The sequence below is a fragment of the Coturnix japonica genome, chromosome Z, assembly GCF_001577835.2.
Source record: "Coturnix japonica isolate 7356 chromosome Z, Coturnix japonica 2.1, whole genome shotgun sequence".
NCBI classification, from domain to species: domain Eukaryota; kingdom Metazoa; phylum Chordata; class Aves; order Galliformes; family Phasianidae; genus Coturnix; species Coturnix japonica.
In genome coordinates, this window is record NC_029547.1 from 7,053,311 (window position 1) to 7,079,412 (window position 26,102).

At 51.1% G+C, this 26,102-nt stretch overlaps 3 protein-coding genes across 8 annotated transcripts in view; 1 reads left to right on the plus strand and 2 right to left on the minus strand.

Moving 5' to 3' along the window:
* The window catches only part of LOC107305735 (myogenesis-regulating glycosidase-like), a 25,369-nt gene extending 24,144 nt beyond the window's left edge, over window positions 1-1,225 (plus strand). Inside the window, exon 3 of one of the 2 annotated variants that reach the window (XM_015848245.2) lies at window positions 64-1,225. In XM_015848245.2, coding sequence (XP_015703731.2) covers window positions 64-705 — 642 coding nt within the window. In that variant the 3' untranslated portion in view covers window positions 706-1,225. Of the gene's footprint in view, window positions 1-14 lie in introns of both variants that reach the window. The other variant, XM_032441222.1, reaches the window with a different exon arrangement.
* LOC107305817 (myogenesis-regulating glycosidase-like) overlaps window positions 1-14,409 on the minus strand; it is an 18,659-nt gene extending 4,250 nt beyond the window's left edge. The window contains exons 1-2 of one of the 4 annotated variants that reach the window (XM_015848419.2): window positions 14,305-14,409; window positions 7,716-9,531 (exon numbers count right to left, since the gene is read on the minus strand). In XM_015848419.2, coding sequence (XP_015703905.2) covers window positions 7,716-9,404 — 1,689 coding nt within the window. In that variant the 5' untranslated portion in view covers window positions 9,405-9,531; window positions 14,305-14,409. The other 3 variants (XM_015848422.2, XM_015848421.2, XM_015848420.2) reach the window with 3 other exon arrangements.
* A 578-nt stretch (window positions 14,410-14,987) lies between these two features.
* Window positions 14,988-19,212, minus strand: CZH9orf24 (chromosome Z C9orf24 homolog). 2 transcript variants are annotated; one of them, XM_015848295.2, is made up of 7 exons: window positions 18,901-19,212; window positions 17,784-17,931; window positions 17,071-17,183; window positions 16,879-16,954; window positions 16,566-16,779; window positions 16,258-16,347; window positions 14,988-15,129 (listed from the first exon to the last, which is right to left on the minus strand). In XM_015848295.2, exons 1-7 carry the CDS (start codon window positions 19,036-19,038, stop codon window positions 15,027-15,029), a joined length of 882 nt encoding a protein of 293 aa, XP_015703781.1. In that variant the 5' UTR covers window positions 19,039-19,212; the 3' UTR covers window positions 14,988-15,026. The 2 variants fall into 2 exon arrangements, with proteins under 2 accessions (XP_015703781.1, XP_015703782.1); XM_015848296.2 differs by having other exon boundaries at window positions 15,041-15,129; window positions 16,571-16,779; window positions 18,901-19,211.
* Between the last annotated feature and the right edge of the window lie 6,890 nt (window positions 19,213-26,102).

Here is a 26,102-nt window from a genome sequence, read left to right on the forward strand (position 1 = left end):
GACCCCAGCATCTGGTCCCGGCGTTACACCGAGATGGCCATCCCCTTCTACGAGCTGGCCGAGGTACGGGTGGGCTACCAGTCACAGAACATCTCCTGCTTCTTCCGCATCATTGACCGTGACTCTGTGTGGGGCTATGAGCTTGGCCTCAAGTCCCTCATCCCCACAGTCCTCACCATCAGCATGCTGGGCTACCCCTTTATTTCTGCTGACATGATTGGAGGAAACTTCCTCCCCAATAAGACAGATGGAGCCGTTGAGATCCCGGACCGGGAGCTGTACATCCGTTGGCTGGAGCTGTCGGCCTTCATGCCTTCCATGCAATTTGCCATCCCACCGTGGCTCTATGACAAGGAGGTGGTGGAGATCGCACAGAAGTTCACAGAGCTCCACGAGTCGCTGGTGGCCCCGCTGCTGCTGGAGCTGGCCGGGGAGGTGACCGATACGGGAGACCCCATCATCCGGCCCATCTGGTGGATCTCGCCCCGCGACGAGGCCACACACCGCATCGACTCGCAGTTCCTCATTGGGGACACCCTTATGGTGGCTCCCGTGCTGGAGATGGGCAAGCAGGAGCGTGATGTCTACCTGCCAGCGGGCAAATGGCGCAGCTACAAGGGGGAGCTCTTTGAGAAGACACCAGTGCTGCTCACCGACTACCCTGTCGACCTGGATGAAGTCGCCTATTTCCTCTGGGTTTCCTAACGGACTCCTCCATCTGCTTTGGGAAAACCATGCCTTACGCTACAAGTTTTTTAACAAATAATAGTTCTAATTGCACATTTCATCCTGGACTTGGATTGCAGAAGCATATTAAATAGACTTCGTTCTCCTTGGGGATTTTTTATTGTTTTTGGAGGAAGATGGTCTATTTGTTGGGTGTTTTTTTTATTTTATTTGAGGCTGGTGGGAGGCTGCAGTTGGGTTGTAGTAGGCAGAATTGTCTCTTTATATGTGAAGACGGAGTTGTCATGCAGTCAAACCTAATACCTTTTTTATTCCATAGGATTTTAAGAGGTGAGGTTTGTTAGTGCCTTGTGGGAGCATTTCTTGTCCTACGGGAGCACCCAGCATTGGCTTGGGGGTGTATGATGTGGGAGGGTTGCTACAGCACAGCCTGCCTTAAGTTTTCTAATATGGCAAGTATATATAAAAAGACTTTTTAAGAGCAGCAAAGAGACTAGATTATATAGAGATATATATACAGATTTATTTCCCTCCCCATAGCATGGCAGTGGACTAACACCTGCCCATTTTCTCAGGTACCAGGCAGGCCAGGTTACTCACATGACATGCAGTTATTTCAGTTGAACAGACGACATATTGCTTGCATCCCACCTCCTCACCCATCTGATGCTGCTGCAAGGCTCTTCCTGTGTGTTTCACTTCAGGTGTCAACACTGCCTTTCTGTAGCAGCACTGTTCATACCAGTGTGCCCAATCAATCTTAACGCATCATGGTCCTGCTTTGTTACAGGACAGTAACAGGTATTCTTTTTATCTTTTTTAAGGACAGATTGGCTTTCAGGTTCGTTGCTGGCAGGACTGCCTGAAGCAAAGCTGATCTCTGAGGGTCTGTGTGCCGCTTCCCTGGGAACAGCAGGTTCTTGCACGCGGCACGAGTCATGGATGTAATGTTTGCTGCTAGCCAGCTTGCTGGTGGGTGAAAAGCACCAGCTTTTGCATTGATGGTTTTGTGCCAGTGGGTGTTTTCACTGCACACAAGGAAATGTTCTCATGTAGCATGAAATTAAGCTAATATCCATCTCCGTCTCGGGCTAGAGTTTGAGAAATGATTATGCTCTGTAGAGCTTTTCTGAAGCAGCCCTTCTCTCTCTCATGAAGATGGAGGTGACTTAATCAGCTTTTGGGCTTGTTGTTGGAGGTTTCTGGATGGGACATGGGGTGACGTCTTCCTGTGCCCACAGTCCCCAGCACTAGGATGGGCAAGACTTTGGCTCAGGTTCCCCCTGTTGTCTACTTGGGATTTTCTCAGCATTTCTGCTTCCTCTTTTTTCAGGATGCTTTCCCAGCTTTCCCGTTTGGTTTTCTTTAGGGATATGTGCATATAGAGATACAGGCAGTCTCCACTGTAAGCAACCACAAGCAGGTCTGCAGTCTGACGGTCTTGCTCCCTGAGGCAGGACTTTCCCTGCTGTGCCCTGACTACTGGCATCTCTCAGCCCATTCATTTTTAATATGCCTGATCAGAACTGAGCCACATTGTCTGGGAGGGAAAGGGACAAGGAAAGCACAGCAGCTGCAGGTCTTCTTACGGGATTGCATCCAGGCATGAGTCCACCACCCAGGGAGATGGAGCAGCTTTTTGGGTAGAGCTGGATACCAGTGATGGTATTTCTCAATGGCCAACTGCCTCTGGGTTTGCAGGAGGAAGAAAAGGAGATGCACCTATGGGTTGTGATAGTGTCCTCAAGTGGAAACTCAGGCATTTGGGGAAATATCAAAAGTGTTTTTGTAGTTAGGAAGGAAGAGAGAATGTTTGGTGTGAAGGATGCTGTCCTTGGAGATATTCAAAAGCTTTCTAAACATGATCTTGGGCAACCTGCTGCAGGTGGCTCTGCTTGAAGGGCTCCAGAGGTCCCTTCCAACCTCAGCCATTTTGTGAATCTGTGCCTCTTTGGAACCAACCTGATGTCTGACTGGATCCGCTCTGTGTAATTTGGTGTTTTGGCCTCAAAATAAGACTTAAAGGAGTTCTGAAGTCCAGCAGGAGCACAGACAAGTCCCAGGCTCAGTCCCTAAGCCTGTTTCTTGTGGCTTTTAGCTGTGGAGGGCTCAGGTTTGCTCTCTGTCCCCAGTACAAGTAGCACTGGTTTTCCACGCTACAAACACACTCTGACAAGTGTGTGCCTTCCTAGTAGAATCCCTTTGCTGTGAAAATGATGGCAGAAACTGTGTGAGTGCCTTGATCCCCTCTTAGAAGTCAGTAAAATCCATCATACTTTGTGTGAGAGTAGATGGAAAGAGCTTGTGTCTTCTGCTTCCATCCCTCAGCTCAGGGGAGTCAGGTGCCAGCTGCCAAAGGAGGCAGAAGCTGGTGCTGCAGCTGGACTGCACAGGTAGTGGTGGCAGACTGGGTCATTCCTGTGAGGTGTGGGATCTTGAAGTCCTGTGTGTGGCTGCACCCTCGCAGCTTTGTGCCAGGGAAGCAGCAAAATTCAACGGGGCTCTGTCAGGAGGAAAAATCTCCATTAGACACACTGTCCTTCGAAAGAAAGAGTTCTGTTGTCAAAGGTGTTTATTAACTAGTTGTAAATGAGTAAGATTACAGAGTAACCTTATTTTTCTAAATATGGTTAGGGCAGAAATGGTCATGGCCATTCAGTGCTCCAGCTAGGAGGAGGGGGAAGCTGGGAGGAGGGCAGGGATGAAACCTAGGAGCAAGGACTCATCTGACTGTCACTCTCTGGGTCCATGGCACCAAGCCATTTTGGGGACAGGCTCAGCAATGCTCCCTCAAGCTATCTCATAAGCTCCGGGATGCTCTCTCCATCAAACTTTTTACCAAAACCACTGTTTCTAACACTATGCTGCAGTGCAGGTTGAGCATCCATAAGACTTTGCAGATCACAAGCTCTCTGTGCACGGACACTTTGGGAACCGATACCCAGGGAGGTTTCTCTGGGTTACACACTGGGTCACTGTCCAAAACCAGGTTAACTCAGCCAAGGAAAAGCCTCAAAACAGGTGTTGGGGATTGGTTCAGTCAGCACTAGCAGGTGGTGATGAGCAGCAGATCAGCGTGATGCCCATGGGATTGGGTTTTGAAGCTTGTTTTGTTGTGTGTCAGCTTTAGTGAGTGGTTGGATTTCACACGCTTTCCTGAGTTGGACTGCAGTGCTGGTGGGATCATTTTTAACCACTTTTCTAATTCTAATTGTTATGAAAACAGAGCTGTAACTTGAATTGCCTTGATTGATAAAAAACTTTGGAAAACAAAACAAAGTTTAACTTGTCTGTCCATTCCAAGTGGGTGGGAGCGGTGGTAGATCTGGGGCTTTTTTTCACCCCAGGCTTCATTGTAATTAGAGTTGAGGCTGTGGGTTTATTTAATATATTCACTGCTTGTGTTTTGAAGCTTTGATGGATGTTTAGAAGCGATAAGCTGACAGCATTCTGCTTAGATGGGGCTGAAAGTGCCCTCTCCCTCAGCACAGGCTGGGATGGATCATGAACCACCTGCCCTGGGTCCTGTTGCTGCATCACACCAGAATGGTGTCCTTATTCCTGCTGATTGATTGCCTTCAAAAGGTGTCCTCTAGTGCAAGCGTCAGGGGAGGAGCCTGGGGTGTTGCTGGTCCATGATGATACAGAAGACCTGTGGTCTGTGTGCAGGTGATGTAGAAGAGGAGGCTGCTTACTGCTTCCAGCATGTGCCCCAGGAGGTCTCTCTGTCTGTCCCTGCTGTCCCCAGGTCCCCTTCCCACACCACTCTATCAGGGCAGAGGGGCCAGAGTGGATGTTTGTGGCTGTGTGAGCACCAGAAACAGACCTGTGAAAGTCATTAAGAGCCTGCTTTGCATCACGCCAGCCCTTAACCCCAAATAATGTTTTTCCTCCTCTCCCAACGCCTTACTGTATGAGCCAGAGCCTGCTTTGTGCCACCCAGACATCACAAGCAACAGACAACACATATGGCTCAAATGAGGGGGGCTTTTGCAATAAAAATACTGTTCTCAGTGCTTTTCCTTTGCCTTCTCCCTTGGGTGTACACAGTATCCATGCACCAGACTGATGCTCACCTATGGGGAGTGAAGCTGGAGCTCTGTGACAGGCTGAATCCAGCTTCCAGCAGATTCCCAGTAATGCAGGAGTCCTTCCTGGCATCTGGGGGGTTTGGGTGGGGTTTTTGTTGGGTTATTTTGCAACTTCCCAAAACCTGGAGCCATGTCCACTAAAGGTGAGTGAGGCTCCCCAGCTGCATGGAGTGTGCACTGCTCAGGGTCCCAGCTTAGTGTGAGTTGGACCCTGCTGATCATGGGATGATGCCAAACTACACGCCAGGCAGCACTCAAAAATACACTGAGAGCTGTGCAGGGAATGAGGAGGAGTGTTAATGGCCAACTCCAAATCCCACTGAGGCCTTGGCAAAAGCCCAGTGCGTTTCAAACCAGGCTGCAATGTTGCCTATGGGTCCAGCCCTTTACAAGATCAGTTTTTTTGTAAAAGGAAGAAAAACAGAAAAAAAGGGAATTAAAAAATAGACAAAAAACATCGCGGGTCTATGGAGAGCTGTGGTGAAAGGACAAGCTGACAGCAACAGATTCCCTCTGGGTGTGCAGCCAGTCTGACAGCCTTAGGGAAAAAATGGCCTCCTCCATAACAGCTAGTCCTGGAGTCCAGGAAAGCCATCAAGCTGGGCTGAGCCACGTTAAATCCAACCAAGCAGAAAAAGACAGGGACTGTTTGGTTTTTTTTAATTTTTTTTGCTACTGGGGATGGATGATTTGTAGCTCAGCAATCATCTAACATCAAGGATAATAAACATCCCCTCCAAAAATAAAAGCATAAAGGCAGCCTGGGGTAAGTGATGTTCCCATGTCACCAGTCCCTGCAGCAAACACAGTACTTGCTCAGAGCTGGGAGTGCTAAAAAACAACAGAGACTCAGGCTTCATGAGAAAAACCAGATGTTCCTCCAGCAGTGCACATCCCAACAAGGACAGACACAGGAGGAGAGCATACAGGGATGGGGATTTGGAGAGGGATTTCTGCAGCCTAACAGGCTTGAACTCTTCCACAGGAAGATCTGCTTAGGATAGAGCAGCCTGTATCATCCCCAGGAGTTGCAGAATAGTTGAAGAAGCTTTTTTTCCCCAGCCTATGATTCAGGACAGCAGCAGACCCATGACTGTACACCAGACACACAGATATGGGGCAGGGATGCTGCATGAGGAGGCTGGAACCCAGCTCCCCACCACGGGCACCAGCAAGGTTTGGGTGAGCACCACAGAGAACGTCAACTTTTTTCCTACTGAATCAACAGCCAGGGCTCACTGAGGCCCCAGCCAGGGTCTCACTAAGGCTCTTCTGTCCCCAGAGCTCATAAGAAGAAGCCAGTGATCCCACACATCAAGATGAATCTGAGTGTTGGTTCCTGATCCTGCAGCATGACAGACCCACTGGTGAGGCCATGGAGCCTGGGCATCAAAAAAGCTCCTGAGCGACTGTGATGCTCTTAAGTCCCCCATTAGCTCATAACATCAACCGGCTCCAAAGCAAATCACTAAAGAAAGAGCTTATCTTCTGGGAAAGGAAATAGCCTTTTGCTTTGGAAAGAAACACCTCAGCCCAGAGACCGCAGGACTCTGCTAAACTTCTCAGTCATGTCACCTTTAAACTTCTCTTAGCTTAGAAGTAAGGAAGAATGGACTAAGAGCGGAGGTAGCCCAATTTCCCCAAGCCCACGAGTGCTGTCCAGATGCCTTCATACAGGGAAAGTCGTGTCTGTGGGATGACAGTTCATCGGGATCTACTCTGCTGGTGTCATGGGAGGACAGCTTCCAGGGAAAACTGAGGCAAGAGGGCATTGGGCTGGTTTGTTACTTATCCAAGCTCTCTCAAGAGGACAATTGCCAAGTGTTTTCCTGGAATCTTCATGGAGGTTGGACTGCACCTGTTGGGTCTAAACCAGACCACAAAAAACAAACAGATCCCCTTAATGGTCTTCAACCATGCGTGACTTGCTGCTACTTTTTAGTCTTGATTGCTATTGAGATTTCATCAAATGTTTGTGGGCTTGTCTGAATACACAACAGAGATATGTTTCTCAGTAATTTGTTTCATTAAAAGGAGGAGATGATTGCCACAGTATTAAGAAGTGCTAAACCTTCTTTCTGCTTTCTTGGATAACACAGTCCATGGGAAATGGAAACTCACCCTGCTTCAGCACCCATCTGATTTACAGGCTGAGAATTTGGAGCAACCCCCTTTGGGATAATCATGGATTTTTTAATTATTATTATTTTGTTCTTTTTAAGAAAGTTCTTGGTTTCAACTGCCTTCTCCACTAAGCAAAGGGGGGTTATAAACATCTCAAGGGATCAGGTGCGGTACAAATGCATACCAATGGAGTCCATATAATTCTTTTGGAAAATACAAACTTACACGGCCTTGTTGACAGGAAAATAGAAAGAAAATCTCAATCCCCAATTGTAGGTGTCAGAAAGAATCAAGACATACATTCAATATATTGCATTAAGTTACTCTACAGCAACTGCAACATTAAGAGAGTTCACAGTATTTTTTCTTACATTCATGATAATCAAAAAACTTGAAACTCTATGGTAGTTCAAATTAAGTGTTAATTAATCCATAGAACAGTAACACAGCAGATGGAGGAACCCGTTAGGAAACCCAGAGGAAATAGGCGACCTCATCCAGGTCGACAGGGTAGTCGGTGAGCAGCACCGGCGTCTTCTCAAAGAGCTCCCCCTTGTAGCTGTGCCATTTGCCCACCGGCAGGTAGATGTCACGCTCCTGCTTGCCCATCTCCAGCACGGGAGCCACCATGAGGGTGTCCCCAATGAGGAACTGCGAGTCGATGCGGTGCGTGGCCTCGTCGTGGGGTGAGATCCACCAGATGGGCCGGATGATGGGGTCTCCCGTATCGGTCACCTCCCTGGCCAGCTCCAGCAGCAGCGGGGCCACCAGCGACTCATGGAGCTCTGTGAACTTCTGTGCAATCTCCACCACCTCCTTGTCATAGAGCCATGGTGGGATGGAGAACTGCATGGAGGGCATGAAGGCCGACAGCTCCAGCCAACGGATGTACAGCTCCCGGTCCGGGATCTCAACGGCTCCATCTGTCTTATTGGGGAGGAAGTTTCCTCCAATCATGTCAGCAGAAATAAAGGGGTAGCCCAGCATGCTGATGGTGAGGACTGTGGGGATGAGGGACTTGAGGCCAAGCTCATAGCCCCACACAGAGTCACGGTCAATGATGCGGAAGAAGCAGGAGATGTTCTGTGACTGGTAGCCCACCCGTACCTCGGCCAGCTCGTAGAAGGGGATGGCCATCTCGGTGTAACGCCGGGACCAGATGCTGGGGTCGGAGAGAGGCCGGAAAGTGCTGAACTGCTTGGGCAGGTAGCTGGTCTCACCTGCGTCGAATTTGAAGGAGGAGATGCCGTACTTGTGACGGAGCTGGCGCAGGTGACTCTGGAACCAGTCCCGGGCTGCTGGGTTGGTAAAGTCCAGGATGGCCCCAATGCCATTCCACCACTCCACCATGGCTGGCAGCCGCCCTGAGGGCTCCTTGATGAAGAGCTGACGCTCAATACCCACACCAAAATTGGAGGAATTATAGTTTATGAAAGGGTGTGTCCACAGAGTGACTTTAAACCCATCTTCCCTTAGTTTTGCAAACATCTCAGTTACATTGGGGAACTTGACAGGGTCAAAGTCAAAGTCCCCGTACGCCTGTGTGTACATGTCATCAATCTCAATGTGGCTGCAGTTGAAACGGTATTTCTTAATCTTTTCAGCAAATCGTAAGAGTTTATCCTGATCAATATCATTTTTGTAGAGGGCCCACGTGGACCAGATGGGGTAGCGGAAGGCGTTCTCAGCAGGGATCTTGGAGGGCTTGTTGAAGTACCTGCGCACCATGTACTTGTGGATGGAGGTGACGTCAGAGCCCACGCACACCCGGTAGCTCAGCTCCGGGAAGGGCTGCTGCCCCGGTGGGGGCTTGTAAGGAGAGTCCTTGTAGCGGGCCTGGAAGAAGAGGGAGCGCTCGGTGGCATTGAAGCCCAGGTGGAAGGGCACTGAGTCGTTGATCTTGATGGCTGCCGCCTTGGAGGAGAGCCAGTAGCGCTCCAGGATGCCCCCAAAGCTGTCGCGGAAAGAGTAGACATCGCTGGTGACGTAGGGTACGGGCTCCTGGTAGCCCGCCAGGCGGATGGGCCAGTGCTGGGTGCTCATCTCCGAGCCCCCGTACCAGTGGGCGTCCTCCCAGAACATGGTGTGCTCCACTGCAGGGCCGGCCGCCAGCTCCTCCCAGCGCACGCGGTAGCACATCACTGTGTCCTTGGGCTTCACCGTCTGGATGAAGAAGTTGAGCGGCCCCCGGTGCGACCGCGTGCAGCTCAGGATCTCGCCCTCCTTGGAGCACGACTCCAGGTCCAGGCTCCCCGAGCGGAATGCCAGGCGGAACACCACCTCCCCATGCTGGTTCCTGATGACGAAGCCATCTGCCCGCAGGTCCATCAGCTCCGTCTTGAGCCGCTCAGCCTTCCGCAGGGACACCGTGTAGTAGCACCAGGCCACCACCGCGGCAATGAACAGGATGAGGCCCAGTGTGACAGCCCCCAGCATGGGCCTCAGCTCCTTGGATGGCTTCTGCTTCACCGGTGTGAAGTTTTCAGGCAGGAAAGTGTACATGGCGCTTGTTTTCTCTATCACTTCTTGCAGAGGAGTGGGAAGAGAGTTGTCTTTGCAGCCAGGCTGGGATTCTCAGGAGAAGAAAACAGAGAGTTCCCACCTCCACCGAGACCCAGTGCACATGTCTCTGAAAAAGAAGAGGATAAATATAGTCTGGGAAGAACCTCTGAAGCAAGGGATCACTTGTCACCTGCTTTGTGTCTCAGTTTCAGCTGCTCTCTTTGCCCCCACACTGCCAGCTGGGATGTGCTGCATGCGGAGTAGAATCCACAGCCCCAAAACACCCTGCACATGACATGCCACGATCCCAGCCTGAAACACCCAAGCAGTATGTGCCTAAGCTTTTTGGCTGCAGCCCGCTCCCCCCTACATGGCCCCAAGGAGGAGGCTGCTCAGAGAGCCAAGAGCTGAGTGGCTTTCCCTGTGCTCTGACCAGCCAAGCACTGTGCTGTGGGTTCAGAGTCAAAAAGTGAAGCAAGGACACGGAAAGTGAGGAGCAAAACCAGGCAAAGAAGGAGCTGGGGTGGAGCGGAGCCACGGAGCTTCTGGTGCATGCCCTGAGCCCCATGATGCTGGGCTGTCTGGGGGGCTTGGCACAGGCAAGAGCAGGACTAAACACCTCTCTGGGCCACCTCAGGACTAGCAACAGGGCAGTCCAGCTCCTTATCTTCCTGGGGATGTAGCAAGTGGGGAAAAAACAAGGACCTGAAGATCTCCCAAGCCCTCTGTTCCAAGCAGGGACACTCAGATGTGAGCCTGAACAGTCAGGCTGTGGAACCTGAGAATGGGCTTTACAACATGCACAGCACTCAGTATAAGCAGCTAGGGCAGATATTGCAGTTGGGGACCTTTTTATTGCAAGAAGGAAGATCAGAGAGTAGGTTGCCAGGCAGAGGCGCAGAGACAAAGTACAACACAGACACAGGTTGTTTGGGGCAGGAGCAGCAACAAGGGAGGGATGGGATGCAGCTGCACAGTATGAGTGCTAGAGTGGCCACACCAACCTTCCACTGGGTGCCTGTGACTTTCCAGGCTGCCAGACACTTTAAATAGGATTACAGCAGCATTAGGAAGCGATTAGCAAGAGTGGGTGGTAGGTTGAGCTAAATGACCTGTCCCACAGCCAAGTCCCATTGAGCCCTTGCACAGACAGGAGCAGCTCTGGTCACCCTGCCCGTGTCACCCTGGGCAAGATGCTGCCTGCAGGAGGGGATGGGGCTGCATCCCCCAGCACATGTGATGCACATCCAGCTGAGCCCAGCCACCAGAAAATGAGGCAAAAGAGAAATGGGGCAATAGAGCTCTTGGTATGAGATCCTGCACTGGCATTAAACCATACTCCTACATCAGCATCTCTTGGTGTTAGGGTTAGACACAAGCAAGAGAGCTGAGCTATGTCATGGGGACACTGTGGTGCCCAACCTGGAGCTGCTTCCCATCTCCACCAGCTTGGGCATCCACAGCAGGCAGGAGGTTGCTGCCAGAACCAAACAACACATGGGGCCGATGCAAGTAGCTGTGTGTGCTTCTGGACCTATAAGTGGGTGGGCATACCCCAAACAAGTTCCCATCCTCCCTGCACTGGGGAGTTCTGGGATGCCAGTGACAGAGCTACTGCTATCAGAGGCAAGGCTGTGCCTTGTTTGGGAGCTGTCTTGGGACTGGGAGGCTTGAGAGGAGAAAAGAAAATGCATCCAGCCGGAGAGCAAAACTGATAAATTATTTGGGGAAAAGGATTTTTGGAAGCTGTCACGTTTCCTGAGAGAGGAAATAAATGGCTTTTTCTTTCCTGGGTCTCTTCTGGGGTTTTGTGCTCCAGAAATGGCTGATCCTGCCGCTCTCTTCCTCATCTCCACTTAAAACTGAGAGCAATAAAGCAGCCCCCTGCTCCAGGGGCTCTCCGGATTGTCATCACCCTCTCAGGAGGTTCGTTTATTATTTATGAACCACTTTGAATCTGCTCTATTTTTAGGCCGTTTCTTTTCCCCCCTCCATGGGTTGGTATTTGTGACGTGCATGGAGGAACCAGCACCGCTGCTGCCACTCGGGAGCAAAGCAATGCAGTTTGTAGGAGAGGTTTTACGCCCAATCTGCCTTGCAGTGGTTTGCAATCCTGGTGTCCAAGACAGTAGATGCAACCCAGTCTGTGGGTCCAGCCTGTCCATGGGTCTGGGGCACTGAAATGGGGATAAGAAGGAGAGCAGTGCAGGGACAGCTGGCAATGGTACAGCATCGCTGTCTGACTCAGGGAGCCAGAATGCCTCCCTGCTTGCAGGATAGTAGCAAAGCCAACACAACAGCTGAGCCAGCCTCTGCGGCTTGGCTCAGGCAGCCCTCCATGCAGGCAGCCCACCGTCCTGCACTGTCCCACTGCAGAGGATGGCAACCTGCACACGCTATCAGTAGGCAGCACCCAAAAGTGCTGTGTGGCACCATGAAAAGATGCTCAGACCCCAATGAACAGCTGTAACTCAGCACCCATCAGCATCATCTCTGGCATCAAATGTTTATGGTGGGTGCAAATTATGCGCAGCCAAAATGGCTGAGAAATGAGTTTGCAGCCTTGGGACAGCAGAACTGTGCCAGGTAGAGCCTCACTCTGTGCCTGGCCCTGCACCTCCTGGGCTTTGTTAACAGAATGTGCGGCTCTCCAGCCTGTGATTAGTTCCAGAGCAAAGTCTTCCAAGCTCCCCTAAGATAAAGCCTGACACCTCGCATGCAGAGAGCTGCCTGTACACGCAAAGCCTCTTTCAACATATTTTGGAATGCAACCTTGTTATTTTGCTCCAAGATGACATTGCTGTGACCTCCAGCTCCTCTAAAAAAAGAAAACAGGCAGGGAGGACGGCAAAGACGAGCAGCGTGGTCACAGCTTGCTGCGATGAAGCCTCCCAGCTGAACCAAAACAAAGCTTTTTCTTTCCCATTCCATGGAAACAGCCAGTTACCGTGCCTTGATCAGAGATGAAAGCACAGCATTCAAGCAGGACACACTCCATAGATTAAAAATAAAAATCCCTTTTTTGATCAGTTCTATTTTTACTGGTACAGCCACTGAATGTGGGCTGTGAGACCCACAGCACCATTAACCCTGGCACCTTCGTAATGAGGTCATTTGTTTAAAAATGGTCACCATCATCAAACCAGCCCCCATTGCCCCAAATCATCAGCTCTGCACTGTGCTGGCACCAAGTCTGGGTCAACCTGCACTGATTTCCCAGGCCCAAATGCCAGGAATCTACATCCAAGGGGTGCAAGGTGCCACCACCTCCACAAACACCTGGCAGGTGTTGAGCAGATAGAACACCACAGTCTACACCACCAGGCATTTCCTTAAAAGAGCAGCAAATTAGGGTACCAAAAGGAAAGTGACTTCTGCAAAGCGCCTACAGGGGAAAAACTGCCACTGAATGCATGGAGCCATCACCTTGCTAAAGGGTCTTAGAAGTCTACAAGCTGCAAATCTGAAAGTGGCTGGGATGAGCAAACCCTTCTGCATGTTTAGTTTATCAAACACTTGGGTGAAATTGCTGTCCCATCTGATGGGAGATAGAGGGACTCGTGGTGGGGGCATGGCTGCTCCATGGACACCATGCTCCTCACAGTGGCATCGGAGGCTTTCAAGAAACAGAAAGGAAAAAATAATAAAATAAATTAAAATCCAGCTCCAAAATTAAAACTAAAACGACAAACAAAAAATCCAAACAAACATTATTTTTGTTGTTTTCCCCCTAAAGTCTAAACACAGCCATGATTCAGCACTATAACAATGCTGCCTCAACCAAAAGGAAACAACCAACCCCTCTGCTGCTGCTCGCACCAGGCACCTCGAGGATAAACCCCAAAGTGTGAGTACGGAGCTCACCAGCAAGGGCAGAAATGCTGCCAGGACATCACATGGTCTGCAGAAATGGGCTGCAACGTCCCCTCTGCTGAACCTTGAACACTTCACCTGTACTGCAGGAACTGGCACCCAACAGCTCAGTTATGCTCCTTAAAGCCGCCTGTATCAAGTGATGCTCCAAACCTAATTAAACACCTCAAGGGTGTTTGACCAGGTCTGCAGCACAAAAAAAAGCCCCACAGTAAGTTAACCCTAGCAGATGTCTGAATATTTAATACATCTGGCAGTTCCCTCTTCACAACATCCCCTTTCTTTGCTCTTTGCCGTGTGCTAATTGGTAAATGAAGTTTTAATAGGCTGGTTTTAGCTGCACGCGCAGCACAGACAGCTCACACCTAAACCACACCTACTCACAGTGCCCGAACCTCTCCGAGATGCTGAACTTGCAGGCCCATCATGCGAGGGAACGGAGAACTGAACAAACCCATCCCCAAAAGCCTCCAAGGTACCAATGCAAACAGCGATGCCTCACAAAGCGGCCGTGGGTCCGTGACACCAAACGCTGTGTGCCTCCCGGGTCAGCCCTCAGCAGGACCGAGGCCCATTTTCCCCCCAGAGCCCATTTCAGCCTCCCAAGCAGCTCCACGACCTCGAGGCTCCGTCCCAACCCGTGCTGAGGACGCATCCCGTTCCGCCCCGCTGTGAGCAAACGTCAGCACGGCAGCAGCCGAAACCCGAGCCCACCGCAGCACCCAACCGCTACGATGCGATACGGGGGAGGAAACGGGAACCCCTGGCACAGCCTCTGCAATTTTCCAGCCTTCGGGTCGCCCTGCTGGTGACACGGCACGGGAACGCCCGCCCTCCAGCCCCGCACCAGCCAGAAAGTGGAAGCAGAGGGATGGCTGCGGGCACCGCCGCTGGCACCTGCCGGGGGAGGGAGGCGAGGGAGGGAGGCAGGGCAGGAGGGCAGGGCTGTCCCTGAGCCCACCGAGGACACCCCCGCCCCACCCGGGCACCCCCCGCGCCATCCGCAGCCCGCAGCCCGCACACTTACACGCAGCCCCCGGCCATGGCAGCGCTCCCCGCAGCTGCACTACCGCCTCCCGCCGCGGTTCCGGGGCTGGGCAGAACCGGAGGGTCCGCCCCGGCCCGCCCTGCCCTGCCCCCGGCCCGCCCCGCTGCCCCGGCCCGCCCCGAGCTCGGTGCCGGCGGTGCTGGGGATGCCGGGGCTGCGGCTCGGGGAGACGCGGCTCTTCGTTCAGCGGACACCTTCGTGAATTACTCGCCTTCATCGGACGTCGCTCGCAGCCCCTTCTCTCTTGTTGAGCCCCTCGCTGGGGGATCTCATCCCTGTGCCTGCATCACTTGTCAAAAGAAAATGTGCCCGGAGTCCAGGGATGGGTGGCTGCTTCTATTTCTGGAGGTGTCACTGTGCCCCGAAAGCTCTTCTTGAGTGCTTTGCTTTGCAGCTTTTGTAACAGACCCCGAATACTATAGAACCTGGAAAGACTTGGGCTGGAAGGGCACCTCGAAGCACACCCAGCCCCATCCCCTGCCGTGGGCTGGTTGCCCCCACAGCTCAGGCTGCCCAGGGCCCCATCCAACCTGTTCTTGAGCCCCACTAGGGATGGGGCACCCATAACCACGGTTTGTCCACGTGTAGCCCAAGGTCACAACATTTAATGGTCTCCCTTTTACAGGAAACTCCCCATTTTGTAGGAATGGAGCTGCCAGGAGTGGTTGCCCAAAGTGGTTTTATTAAGAGCTCTTCTTCTCTTAGAGTGTTGGTTCACAGATCATCTCTGAGCAGAACTCAGGGTGAATGGTGTAGCTGCTCTTCTGGGCTCCCCCCATCTTCTTGAAGTGGCTGGAGTCCCACCTAGGAGAGAAGGCACGCAGTGCTACATGGGCAGGATGAAGCTGTCCTGGCTGCCAGCACTGCACAGAGTCAAGCTCTGCCCACACAGCCCCCCATCCTCTATCAGTGCCTCTGGGTGCTGAGGCTGAGCAGCAGAGCTGAAGGCCTGTGGCGTTGCCATCTTGGTGAGGTCTCTCCCTGCCAGCCCTGCTCCTTGCACTGTCCTTTTCCTAAAACCTTAATTTCCAGACCCATGCGAGTCCAAGAAAATGCACCTTGTTCTCAGTGGAGAAGACTTTGAGAACCATCTCACTGAGGCTTGGGCATGGGGACAGATACAGAGAAATCAGCACTGCCTGTTTGTTCTTGTTTGTTTTCAGTTTCTGGTCTCAGAATTTAAGGCTGATCATTTCCTGATGTTGCACGGGCAGTTGGTGCAATAGCACAATGACAAGGAAGCTGGAGAACAGCCTCCTCACCCCCCGGCTGCTTCCTGAGAGCCGCTCTGGGGAAACATCTGCTTCTGCAGTGGAAAGATCCCAAAGGCAAACAAACAGGGATTAAGGTGCTGCTGGAGCTGCAGCGGGTGAAGGACATGGCTAATTACTGTGTAAAGGGCAGCATGACTGGGGAACGGCTCCTTGGATGAGAAAAGCAGGCGATGGCAGGAAGCACAAGAGCTACGCAGGCAGCACTAATGTGGCACCAAAATCTGCCTGGTGCTAAGCCATCGACAGCCAGGTTCAGGGGCAGCACCCAGAGTTCAGGTGCTGTGCGGGATGCGATCAAGCACAGCAACACCCACCCTTGAGGGATGAAATTTAGTGGCTTCTTTTTCAGAGATAGCAGTAATGTGCTCCAGCTCAGTGCCACTGTGGTGCCTGCTCTGCCTGGTTGTGGCCACTCCATCTATAAGACGGAGGAACAGTATTATCTGTGTTACTGACTGCACGACCACCATAATGGGACCCACTACCCCTCAGGATCTGCATTCTGCATCATCACCCCCAGAACAATCCTCTGAGCAATTCTGCTTCAAGCCCTAGCATAAAGGGACATAGGCTCTTGCCAGTGTTAGGTAAAATAATATCTCTGCACCAGGGCAACCTGCCCTTGTCTAGAGCATTCCCACATGTAGTCTGTTCATACCTAGGGTTCATAGAAGGGTATAAGGGCTGGGGGTGCTGTGTAGTTGCAGAGAACGTCTCCATGGGGCTGTAAGTGCAACATGGGGTGCTCCTGCAAGAGACAACAGAGGCAGTCAGTGGTGGCCCTTAGAATGGAGGGCATCTTTTTCCCAACCCCCTCAACCCAACCCAACCAACTGATCTCATCCTAACCCACCCAACCCAACTCATCTCACTTCTACCCAGCTCATTTGAACCCAAGCCATCCCAATCCAAACCCAAACACCCGCTGATCCACTCACAGCCCAGCCCAGCCCAGCCCAGATCAACCTTACAGTCCGTTCTGCTAGTGCACTGATATGCCTTCTGATGGCAGGGTCCCCATCGACATAGTAGTCCATCCCTCGCAGGCAATAGTGGCGACCAGAGCATGGGCTGTAATAGCCCTGGAAGGGTCTCTTCCCTGACATAGTGTACACAGGCTGCACAGACGGTGGTGAGAGCCGCGACAGCTTGCGCAGCATGTCACCAACCACCTCCCTCTCTGCAAGTAGAGGGACAGACAGGGTAGCAAAAAGGAGGAGCAAATCAACCAGATGGCCACTGGCATGGCACAGGCACAGCACAGGATGAGGGCAGTTACCGTATTGGTTGAGGCAGGCGGGTTTTGGTGGGTATGGCACAGGTACGCTTTGAAGATAGGTCTCCATTCTCGTCTCCTGCAAGGAGTGATTGCAGCCTTTGCAGCATTGCCACCTTTTCACTGCAGAACCCAGGGTGCTGATGGCACCCAAAGTAGTTCCAGTTTTTCAGGGTAAAAGGGGCCAGGTCCTACCTTGGGTGGCAGCGGGAGGTAGGTGCTGTACTTGTTCCAGGCTGCACTGCTGTAGGGACCTGTTCGCCAGGTGAGGTATTTGTCGTCATTGACAAAAACCGGGGTGTATTTCTCTGGAATGAGAAGCAGACAGGACTGCCCTGTCAGGCAGGTGGCTGCTGGTGGGGTCGGGGATGTGTGAGACACAGCTGGAACATCCCAGCTGCTCGCTGTGTCTCACAGACACAACACCATGGGTTCAGGGGTACTTCGGAGCTGCTGCTGCTGGATTCCTCGTTAAGGGCCATTAGGACCTTAGCAGGTGTTGGTGCCACCACCTCTATTCCACTGGTCAAGAGACAATGGAGGCAGGGTGAATGGTAGCCCTGGGAATGAAGGAGGGCATGTCCATTCCAGCTCAACCCAACTCATCCCAACCCAACCCTGGGGGCCAGGAGGGACGTGTCCTTCAGGCATCACTGACCACCAGTAAGTATTGAGGGGCTACCAGTGGGGTGAGCCCAAGAGACCTCAATGTGGGAGTGTTGATGGGTGGTTACAGCAAAACCTCAAGAGCAGATGGCAAATGAGGGGCCCCTTTGCACCATTGGGGAAATGCAGGATGTATAAGGAGGGGTGGGCAGAGTTACACCTGGCACAGGCAGCTCCCTGCCTTGTGGCCCTCAGTGACATGCCCTGTGTGACACAGGGGGACAGACAGAAACTCGCAGTACCTTCAGGTTTGGTCAGCCAGTACTTCTCAGGCCAGTAAGCAGTGGGGTCAACAGCATTCCGGTACAAATACTCCTGCATCACATCCCTAATCATCTTCTCAGGCTGACCTCGGTAAGATGTATTTTGGTCCTGGGACATTGTTAATCCCTAAAGACAGTGGAGAGTGAGGTGAGATACCCAGGTATTGCACCTGCCTTTGTCAGCAGTAGGGAATGTGGTGAAGCCAATTACTGATTATCAGGCAGGACCTAACACTGGAGACATGCCCCAAAACTCACCAGGAGGGTGAATATCCGCACAGAGGGTGTGTGCTGGAGACAGAGTGGCTGGGTACCACCACTTCTCCTTTGCATTTGTGGGGTCTGAAGACATCCAGGTGCATTGCAAAGCAAAAGTGGGGACAATAGGGCAGCTACGTCTAGGGCCAGCAGGGAAAGGAGCTGTGTCAGAAATCCCTACAGCTGGCAGAAGCCAAGAGGGCTGGGGTCTGCCAGGCTGCCCAGGCTGTAGGAGGTGCTTCTGTCCCTCTGTAGCTATGACATCCTTCTCCATGGCCTCTGCTGGCTCTCTAATTATAACACACATGTTAACGAGGCTGCAAGAGATAACCCATTTTGTGGTGTGCTTCACATCAGAGCCTGCCTGCTGGTTAGACCATCTGGGGTGTGCTGTATGGCTGTGGATGATAAGGGGTCCCCCCCTGGTGAGATCATGTCTCAGGGGTCTTGTCCTCCAGGAGCAGGGCTGGGAAATGTTCAGTTACACTCAGGACTGGACAAGCCTCGGGGCTGTGAGCTGGGGCACCTCTCTGTCCCCATTACAACCACGTCACCTGGATGCCCTGCTTCAGTTTCCTCTTCCCAGTGCAGGCACTCTGAAACCTGCTGATGGCCAGGGATTATGTGTGAGAGCTTGGGCTTGTCTGCCCTGTAAACACACTCCACAGATACACACCAAGCCCAGGGGACAAGAAGCCACAGGTACAGACATATTGCTGACCAGGGAACACGAGCATCCCCTGATACGGAGAGTGAGGTACCTGAGTTCCCCATGCCACCCCTCACCCAGCCCCAAACATCCTCAGCCAGGTCGGGGAAGAAACCCTGAGTCTATTACCTGGGTCACAAATGTGTTTTCCTTCCATAGCTGCTGTGGAGCCTGCTCATATAGTGCCTTTTTCATGGTGCATGGCGGCCGGTAAGAGTCGGTGTAGGTGCTGACGGGCGTCTTGAGCTTTTGGGCAAAGAGGAACATGGTGCTGCAGCCACGGGGACACTGGGTCCTGGTAGATCGTGGGGTGGCTCAGGGGCACTGCAAAGGGCTGGAGTCTCCCAGCCCACACGGACCCGTGTGGGGATGTGTGCGGGAAGGGAAGGGAATGGGGCCCTAGTAGCTGTGTTCTGGAGGCTCCTGGGGGTGTTTATGTCATTGGTGACATCACAGTGTGGGATAAGGGAGATTTGTTCACATTCTGTTGGTGCTGTGGTGTATTCCAAAGGATACCAAGTCCTGGAGCAGTGCTCAGTAACTGCTCCCTGTAACCTTGCATCCCTCCCGTTGTTTCTCCATCCCTCCCACCATGGGCACCGACATGTTCCCGTGGTCCCAGCCTTCCTCCCCTCCCACAGGCAAATAGATTAACAAGGGTAAGAAACCGTTTCAGCTGGTCCCAGTCAAGGTCATTGCATTTTGGGAGGTGCAGGACCATTGCGTGGAGGCATTTTTGGGTTTCTAGGCCTTCTCTCTCCTGTATTGCCTTGAAAAACCCAGAGCAGCACCACACTGCTCCAGCCACCATAACGCATGGCACTGTCTGTCCAGCCCTGATTTCAGCATAGTGAGAGCTGGGGCATCTCGGGGCACCATCCTGGCTCTGTTCGTATCTCACACTCCACTCTCAGTTCACTCCAATGACAAAGGCTGGCAGGCTGTTTTTTTTTGTATGTATGCTTTTTAATATCATTAATTGTTACACTACACACAACCAGTAACAATGATAAATACTGCCATGGAAATGTTAAAAAATAAAATAAAATAATAATAATATTATACGTTTCATGTTCCGTTTTTTTGTTTTTTGTTTTTTCAAAAACACATTTTTAAATAAATTAATGCATAAAACCAATGGTAGAAAAAAAAAAAAAAAGAAAACCCAAAACAAACCACAACACAACTGATCTGTTTAAGGCAATACTCTACGTGGACAAGAACAGAAGTACGACATGTGCTACATGTTCTGAACAGGAAAAGAAGAGAAAGAAAGAACATACGAGATGCAGACTGATGCTTTGGGAGTGAAAAACTCCCCAAACCAGATAATAAAACCAATGGCCAAGTTAAGTGCAGCATTAATACACTCCGCATGTCACATGATTAGCAGGTTCCTAACATGGACTAAGGTCAAGCTACGACAAATTTATCTTCCTAATTAAAAGGTTATTCAGGTCAAACCCTACGTTTAACTCTACTTTGCATTTGGCTGTTTCAGCTATGTTTCACTATATGCAAGGACAGCTGGAAATTCATCCCCTGTTCTGAGATTAAGGAAAAGGTTGGGAGGTCTCTCCTAAAAGGCATTTCCATTAAATATATCCCAGAAGGATCCCATTTTCAGTGACCCACAAATGCCTCCGCTGGGCACCAGGCACTGCGTGGTGGAAGGAGACCTTGGAAGCATTTCCTTGGGTTTAGCTTCTTTCAAGCTGAGGACATGAAATGGACTTGATCTGAGCACAGAAGAGGGCTGCCTCCCTGCCTGCCGGGTCACCCGGAGCCTGCTGGATGCACAGCCTGCTCTTTGCCAGCATGAGAGAAACTCAGCCACGGATACAGCCATGGCATTTGCTGTTGAAGTTGGTGTGAAGCTCCATACCTGCCCAGACAGCCCATCGACCCCAATTATTAATGCAGCCCAGAACTTGGCCACTATAAGGTGGACAATAATCTAAATGCCAAAAATATCCCCCTCTCCCTCCAAATTTAAAAGAAAAGGGACAGTAGCCACTCCCTGCCAGCTTCCCCTGGTGGATCCCCATCAGCTGTGACGCATGAAGTCAGCTCTCGCCAGCACTGACCCATACGTTCCCAGTAAGGTGCATGTCTGCAGGGTGCTGCCAGGGGGCAAAGAAGCTTCCTGGGACATGGTCAGAGCCTCTTGTACTGCCCTGCTGGGGTGCTTGTGGAGGAAGCTATAGTACACAAAGAAAGAAACTCAAGCGGAGTTACTAAAAATTAAGCCTTACGATAACCAACAGCTGTCTGGACTGCTTTGGGTTTGGGTAGGAGAGGGAGAATGCAGGATGGGGCTGAGAATCATTTTGGCGCAACTGCCTGTGTTGCCCAACGCCAGTTCAAGGTGGGGACGGGGGAAAGATGATGGCTGCTTTGAGAAAAGAGTGAAAGGAGGACGTATGCAATATAACAAGGCTTGCAATTCTAGAACTAATCATTGGACATAGATACCAAAGTTTACCTGTGACAACTACTTATACTTCTATCACTGCTGCTGCTTTCCTCGCTTCCTTGTCTAACCCTTCCGTAGTTTGGGAAGCTGTAGCTGTTGCAGTGATGGTCAGCTCTGGCTCTCCCTCCACGGCCCCACACAACACATGAGGGGACTCAGCTGCAGGACGCAGTGAGGTCTGGAAGTTGCAGGTTTAGACACAGAGCAGCTCCACATGCAAGTGGCGCCTGCTTTCAGAACCCTTCAGAAAGCTACTTTGTAGTGGTTCATTCCTTTCTTTATAAAACTGAAGGTTTGGTAGACCCCGTGGAAGGATTTTAAATGGTTATAAGCGTGCGTAAGGGGAGAACGGGGAATATCTTTCTGGATTTTCTCCCCTGCAAAGACTCTGTCCTCTGCTAGAGCCTCTCTCTGCATAACTGCACCCCTGCCAGCATATGCTTCATAGCAGACAAGGGAACCACTGACAGATGTCCCAGCCATGCCTCCCATGGGTGTCAGGCTCACGCAGGGACCTTGAGTCCCAGACCCTAGCAGGGTGATGATAAAACACCAAGGTTTTAGTATCACCTGGATGACCCTCAGCCCCACAGCCTCCCTCTGGGCTGCTCAGGAGGGCAAAGGGTAATCCCGGATGACTCACTGGCTCTCCCACCATCACACTTGCTGCATCTCCTTCTGGGCTGCTGTAAGGAGAGCTGACCCAAGTTTTCCACCTCTCCATGGGTCTGTATCACATCACAGCTTATTGGAGACCTCACCTGGGGCAGGTAAATGGGCAGCTAGGGGAGGGCATGCACCTCAGCAAGCAACAGGACTTAGCACAGCCTTTTGGTGGCCCTTCTTTTCCTGCTGCTTACTGCTCTGTTCCCGGTGACACATCTGAAAGCAACATTTTAATGAAGCTTCAATGGTACCTTCCACTCCCGGATGATATAATTTCACTATGTTGCCCACCATTTGTTGCTATGGAAATGGCTGTTTCGCAGACTGGGTGCAATCAGCAAGATGTGCTCCTTCCAGAAGCAAACGCATCTTTGGCTGAAGCAGCTTTTCACAGAAAGTCTCAGGCCCGCCACCAGTTTCTGCTGGCAATTTGGTCTGGGTAGCAATGGGAAGAGTTGCTCTCTATGTGTGCCAGGGAAAGCTGCAGACTGTCCTGGTGTGTGTGTGTTCTGCTCTGTGCCATGGCATTTTGCATGCTCTGCTCCACATAACCTCGTCTAGCCCTGGTCCATGGCCTTCCCAGCAAGCTGCCAGAGGAGTGCTCAGCCAGACAGCACCGAGCTGCTGTGATCCTGGGACTGCCACCAGTGTTTGGGGTCATGGAGAAAGGATATAGCTGCAGTTTTTGGGAAGCAAGGCACCATTTAGCTACACTACATGGGTAGTGAAATTGCAGGTGGTAGCCCCTGTGAGAAGCCTGTTACACCTGTTAGTGTGGCATTAACCTTCTGTATGCAATCCCGGGTCACAACTGAACCTTCTGTGCTAAGCTGATGGCCCTTCTGCTTCAGAGCTGCATGGCTCTGCAATGGGCAGGTCTGTTTGATGAAGTGCAGTTCAAGGCCTGGGGTGACCTCTTGCACAAGAAAGCCTTGACAAGAAATGACAAAGATGTTGTGTCCTCCTGGAGGACACAGGGACCAACTATGGAAATGCACTTTCAAGACATGAAAAGCAGAGAGAGAGACAGAAGCTGTGAAGAGTCAGCTCTGAAGGATGCCAGAGGCCAAAACCAGGGTACATTCAGGGTGGCACATGCAGCCTGTGCTTGCTGAGCCCAGCAGCAGCCAGGTGACAAAGCCGGTTTTGGTATAGGTAGGAGAGGCCATACCCCGTGTGCGCTTAAAGAATGCGAAAATGAAGGGAGAGACCAGACAAATAGATCTCATATTGTTACATAAGTGCTACAAATAAAAGCATGAAACTGCCCTGGGAATATCAGGAAAGAGCATTTCAGTGATCTCTGCCAATCAATTAGAGCTGAGTTGTAAAACCACCTGCACTCTGAAATCCCATAACTCTGCTAGCAGGGGATGGTGCTGTTGGGCCACTGAATCTTACTACACATTCTCTGTGTCAGCGTGCACACTGAGTAGCCAGCTGTGCAAAGGCAGCAACCAGATAACTGGGAAACACACCCTTGCCAAACATCTGCCCCTAAAGCTGCTTAATCTCTCTATTAAGCTCCACTCTGCAGCACTGTGACACAAGAATACAACCAGAAGCTGGTAAACTGAGGGAAAGAAGAGTTGTCTTGCTGTTCTTTGTAGAGTTATGAAATTGTGTGTTTATAACATGCTTTTTGTATCTTGCTTGCAGTGCTATCCTAACAATGGTGCCCGCTGTACACTCGGTAGCATCCATGCAAGGTGGTTGTGCCATGGGAAGGCAGATTTCTCCCCAGTGCAGCAGAAGGGAATGGATGTCTAGAGGGGATGTGACTTGCCTGAGGCTACAGGAAACATCTAACATGTGCCAAAAGCAGCAAGGTTTCATTTCTGTGCTCTGATGGTCCAGCAGATTCTCTGCAGTAGTATTTGGCTGCCGTGCCAGCTCAGGGACACAGTGTTTTTTTGAGCGTGCATCTGAAAGCAAGATTTGCTCCTTGCTGGCATCAGCACTGTACTGAGTGCTGATAGATAAGCTTGTAATACTGGGGCCTGGCCTAGGCCAAGGAAGCAACTGGCAGCCTTTCCAGTTTTATTGCTTGTTTTCCTTCTATCATTCCATCTGGTGCTCAGCTGGGTCTCTCCTTCCTTCAAAAGCATCTTCAATTTGCTGTTGAGTCACATGCAGGGTGCTGCACTTTTCAAGCTTCCTGTGCACTGTTGTACAGCTTGCAGGCCACCCTGAGGACAAACTGCATGGAGAGAGAAGGTTTCTGCTCAGGATTTCAGACCAGTGTGTCAGCCAGCACACAGCTGAGCAGAGCAGCTGCCTCCTTCTGCAAAAGGAGATGGACAGCCAAACCACAGCAGCTGAGTCTGTCCTGTCCATGGGTGAGCACAGCACCTAGAAGTCCCTTTTGAAATCTGTGCTTCAGGCTTGGCCCTCTGCTTTTGCAGTTGCAAGGCATCTGCAGGCAAGATGGGCAGAGGAGAATAGCAGACTGGGCCAAATGCACACCTTGGGGGCTGACATGCAGTGACATCAAATTTGATACACTGCCTCTTCTAAAGGCTATCTTCAGGATAAGTCTGGTAAGATCAAAGGAGCCTTTGAGATGGTCATCTAGACATCAGCCTTCTTCCAGCTAAAGATTATACAGCCACCAGAAAAGCAGACCAGATCCTGCTATCTAAGGACCTTCTTTGACACTGGGAGGATAAACAGACATTTGGAAATGGGGAGTTTGCACACTGGAGAAACAGAGCTGAGCACTGAGACCTTGAAGTCCAAAGACAGCTTATGTGAAAGAGCACAGCTGATATCTGATATGAGGAAAGGATTTGCTTAAACTCCAGTAATTTGGAGACTGAAAGTACTTCAAATCCTAGCAAAAAGCCAGCCTGGCTTTAGGAGGCACCAAAGATTTTTGTTGGAGGTGCCGGTATCACTATAGAGAAGCTATCTTAATTGCTTGCCAATTTAGAGCAGTAATGCAACCTTTCATACTCAGTGGCATCCCTCTCTCTGGTATTCAGTACATTTTGGACTGAAAATAGGGCCTGAAAAGGCCATCTGGTATGGTGCAAACACTGGTGTAAAGAAATTATTCTCTTTCTTGCAAGCAAACAACAATTTGGAGAGTATCTAGCATCTCTACAGCCTTTATAGCTTTACAGCACTGCAGCAGAGTCAGGGGCTGTGCTCTTTGCTTCAGCGTTCTCCAGGCCATGGCAGCAGATAACGTGCTGGTGTGGTGTAAAGGAGCAGCAGCCACATTTGTGTATTCCTTCCCGGGAACCCATTACAACATAACCTTTAGTGAGGGCACGAGGAAAACCTTACAGCTGAAAGAAAGGTCTGAACACAAGAGCAGACAGGGAGAGCCAACCCAACCCACTGTTAGCACATAAGCTGGGCTGGCCATCATGTTCTGTAACAAGCCAACAACCACACCTCATGGTCATAACTGATTAAAGGGCTGCAGTTCAGAAGGGTTAGTGATCAGTTTTCTATGATAGCCACACGTGCATTGCCTTAATTCATTCAGCCTTCCTGATAATGACTCTACACAGGTAACTACTTATCCCCACCATTTCTACTTTAATCCCCTAATAAAATATATGAACACAAAGCATAGAGAGGAGAAGCCAAAAAATTGCCACTTTATGGTCCTGTTATCATGCCAAAACAGCTATTTGTGCAACCAAATCCTTCTGTGAGCAGAGAAAAACCCTGGGCCTGTGCCTCTCTCTGTATCTGGAGGAAGCACGGCCTAGTTAACACTTAAATTAATCTCCCTTCCTTCCATGTGCAAGTGAATATCTGCCTCCAAGGGACTTCAAGGAGTTATGCTGGAAGCAGGTGCCCATCACACAATGCAAAGGGTGCAGGGTGGCTGCAGGAACTGGAAAATGCCTCAAGGCATGTGGCAGGCAGATAAAAGCAGCAACAGGCAAAAAAGGTACTTGGTTGAGATGCCATGGTGCAATGGTTACAGAGTGTTATAGTCCTGAGAAACTCATCTCAGCATGTCTCCTTTGATCCCTGTCGAAACATGAAGGTGGTGTGACGCTGACCTGTGGGATCTGCAGTTTGCAAGGGCTGACCCATGGAAACAGACATCTCACTGATTGAGAAGCTCACCAAAGTGCTCCTGAGCAAGGGCTGCAGCAAAGGCTGAGTGTGGGCAGCCTGGCTAGAAGGCATAGACACTGACTCAGGAGGGTAAGCTCAATGAAGG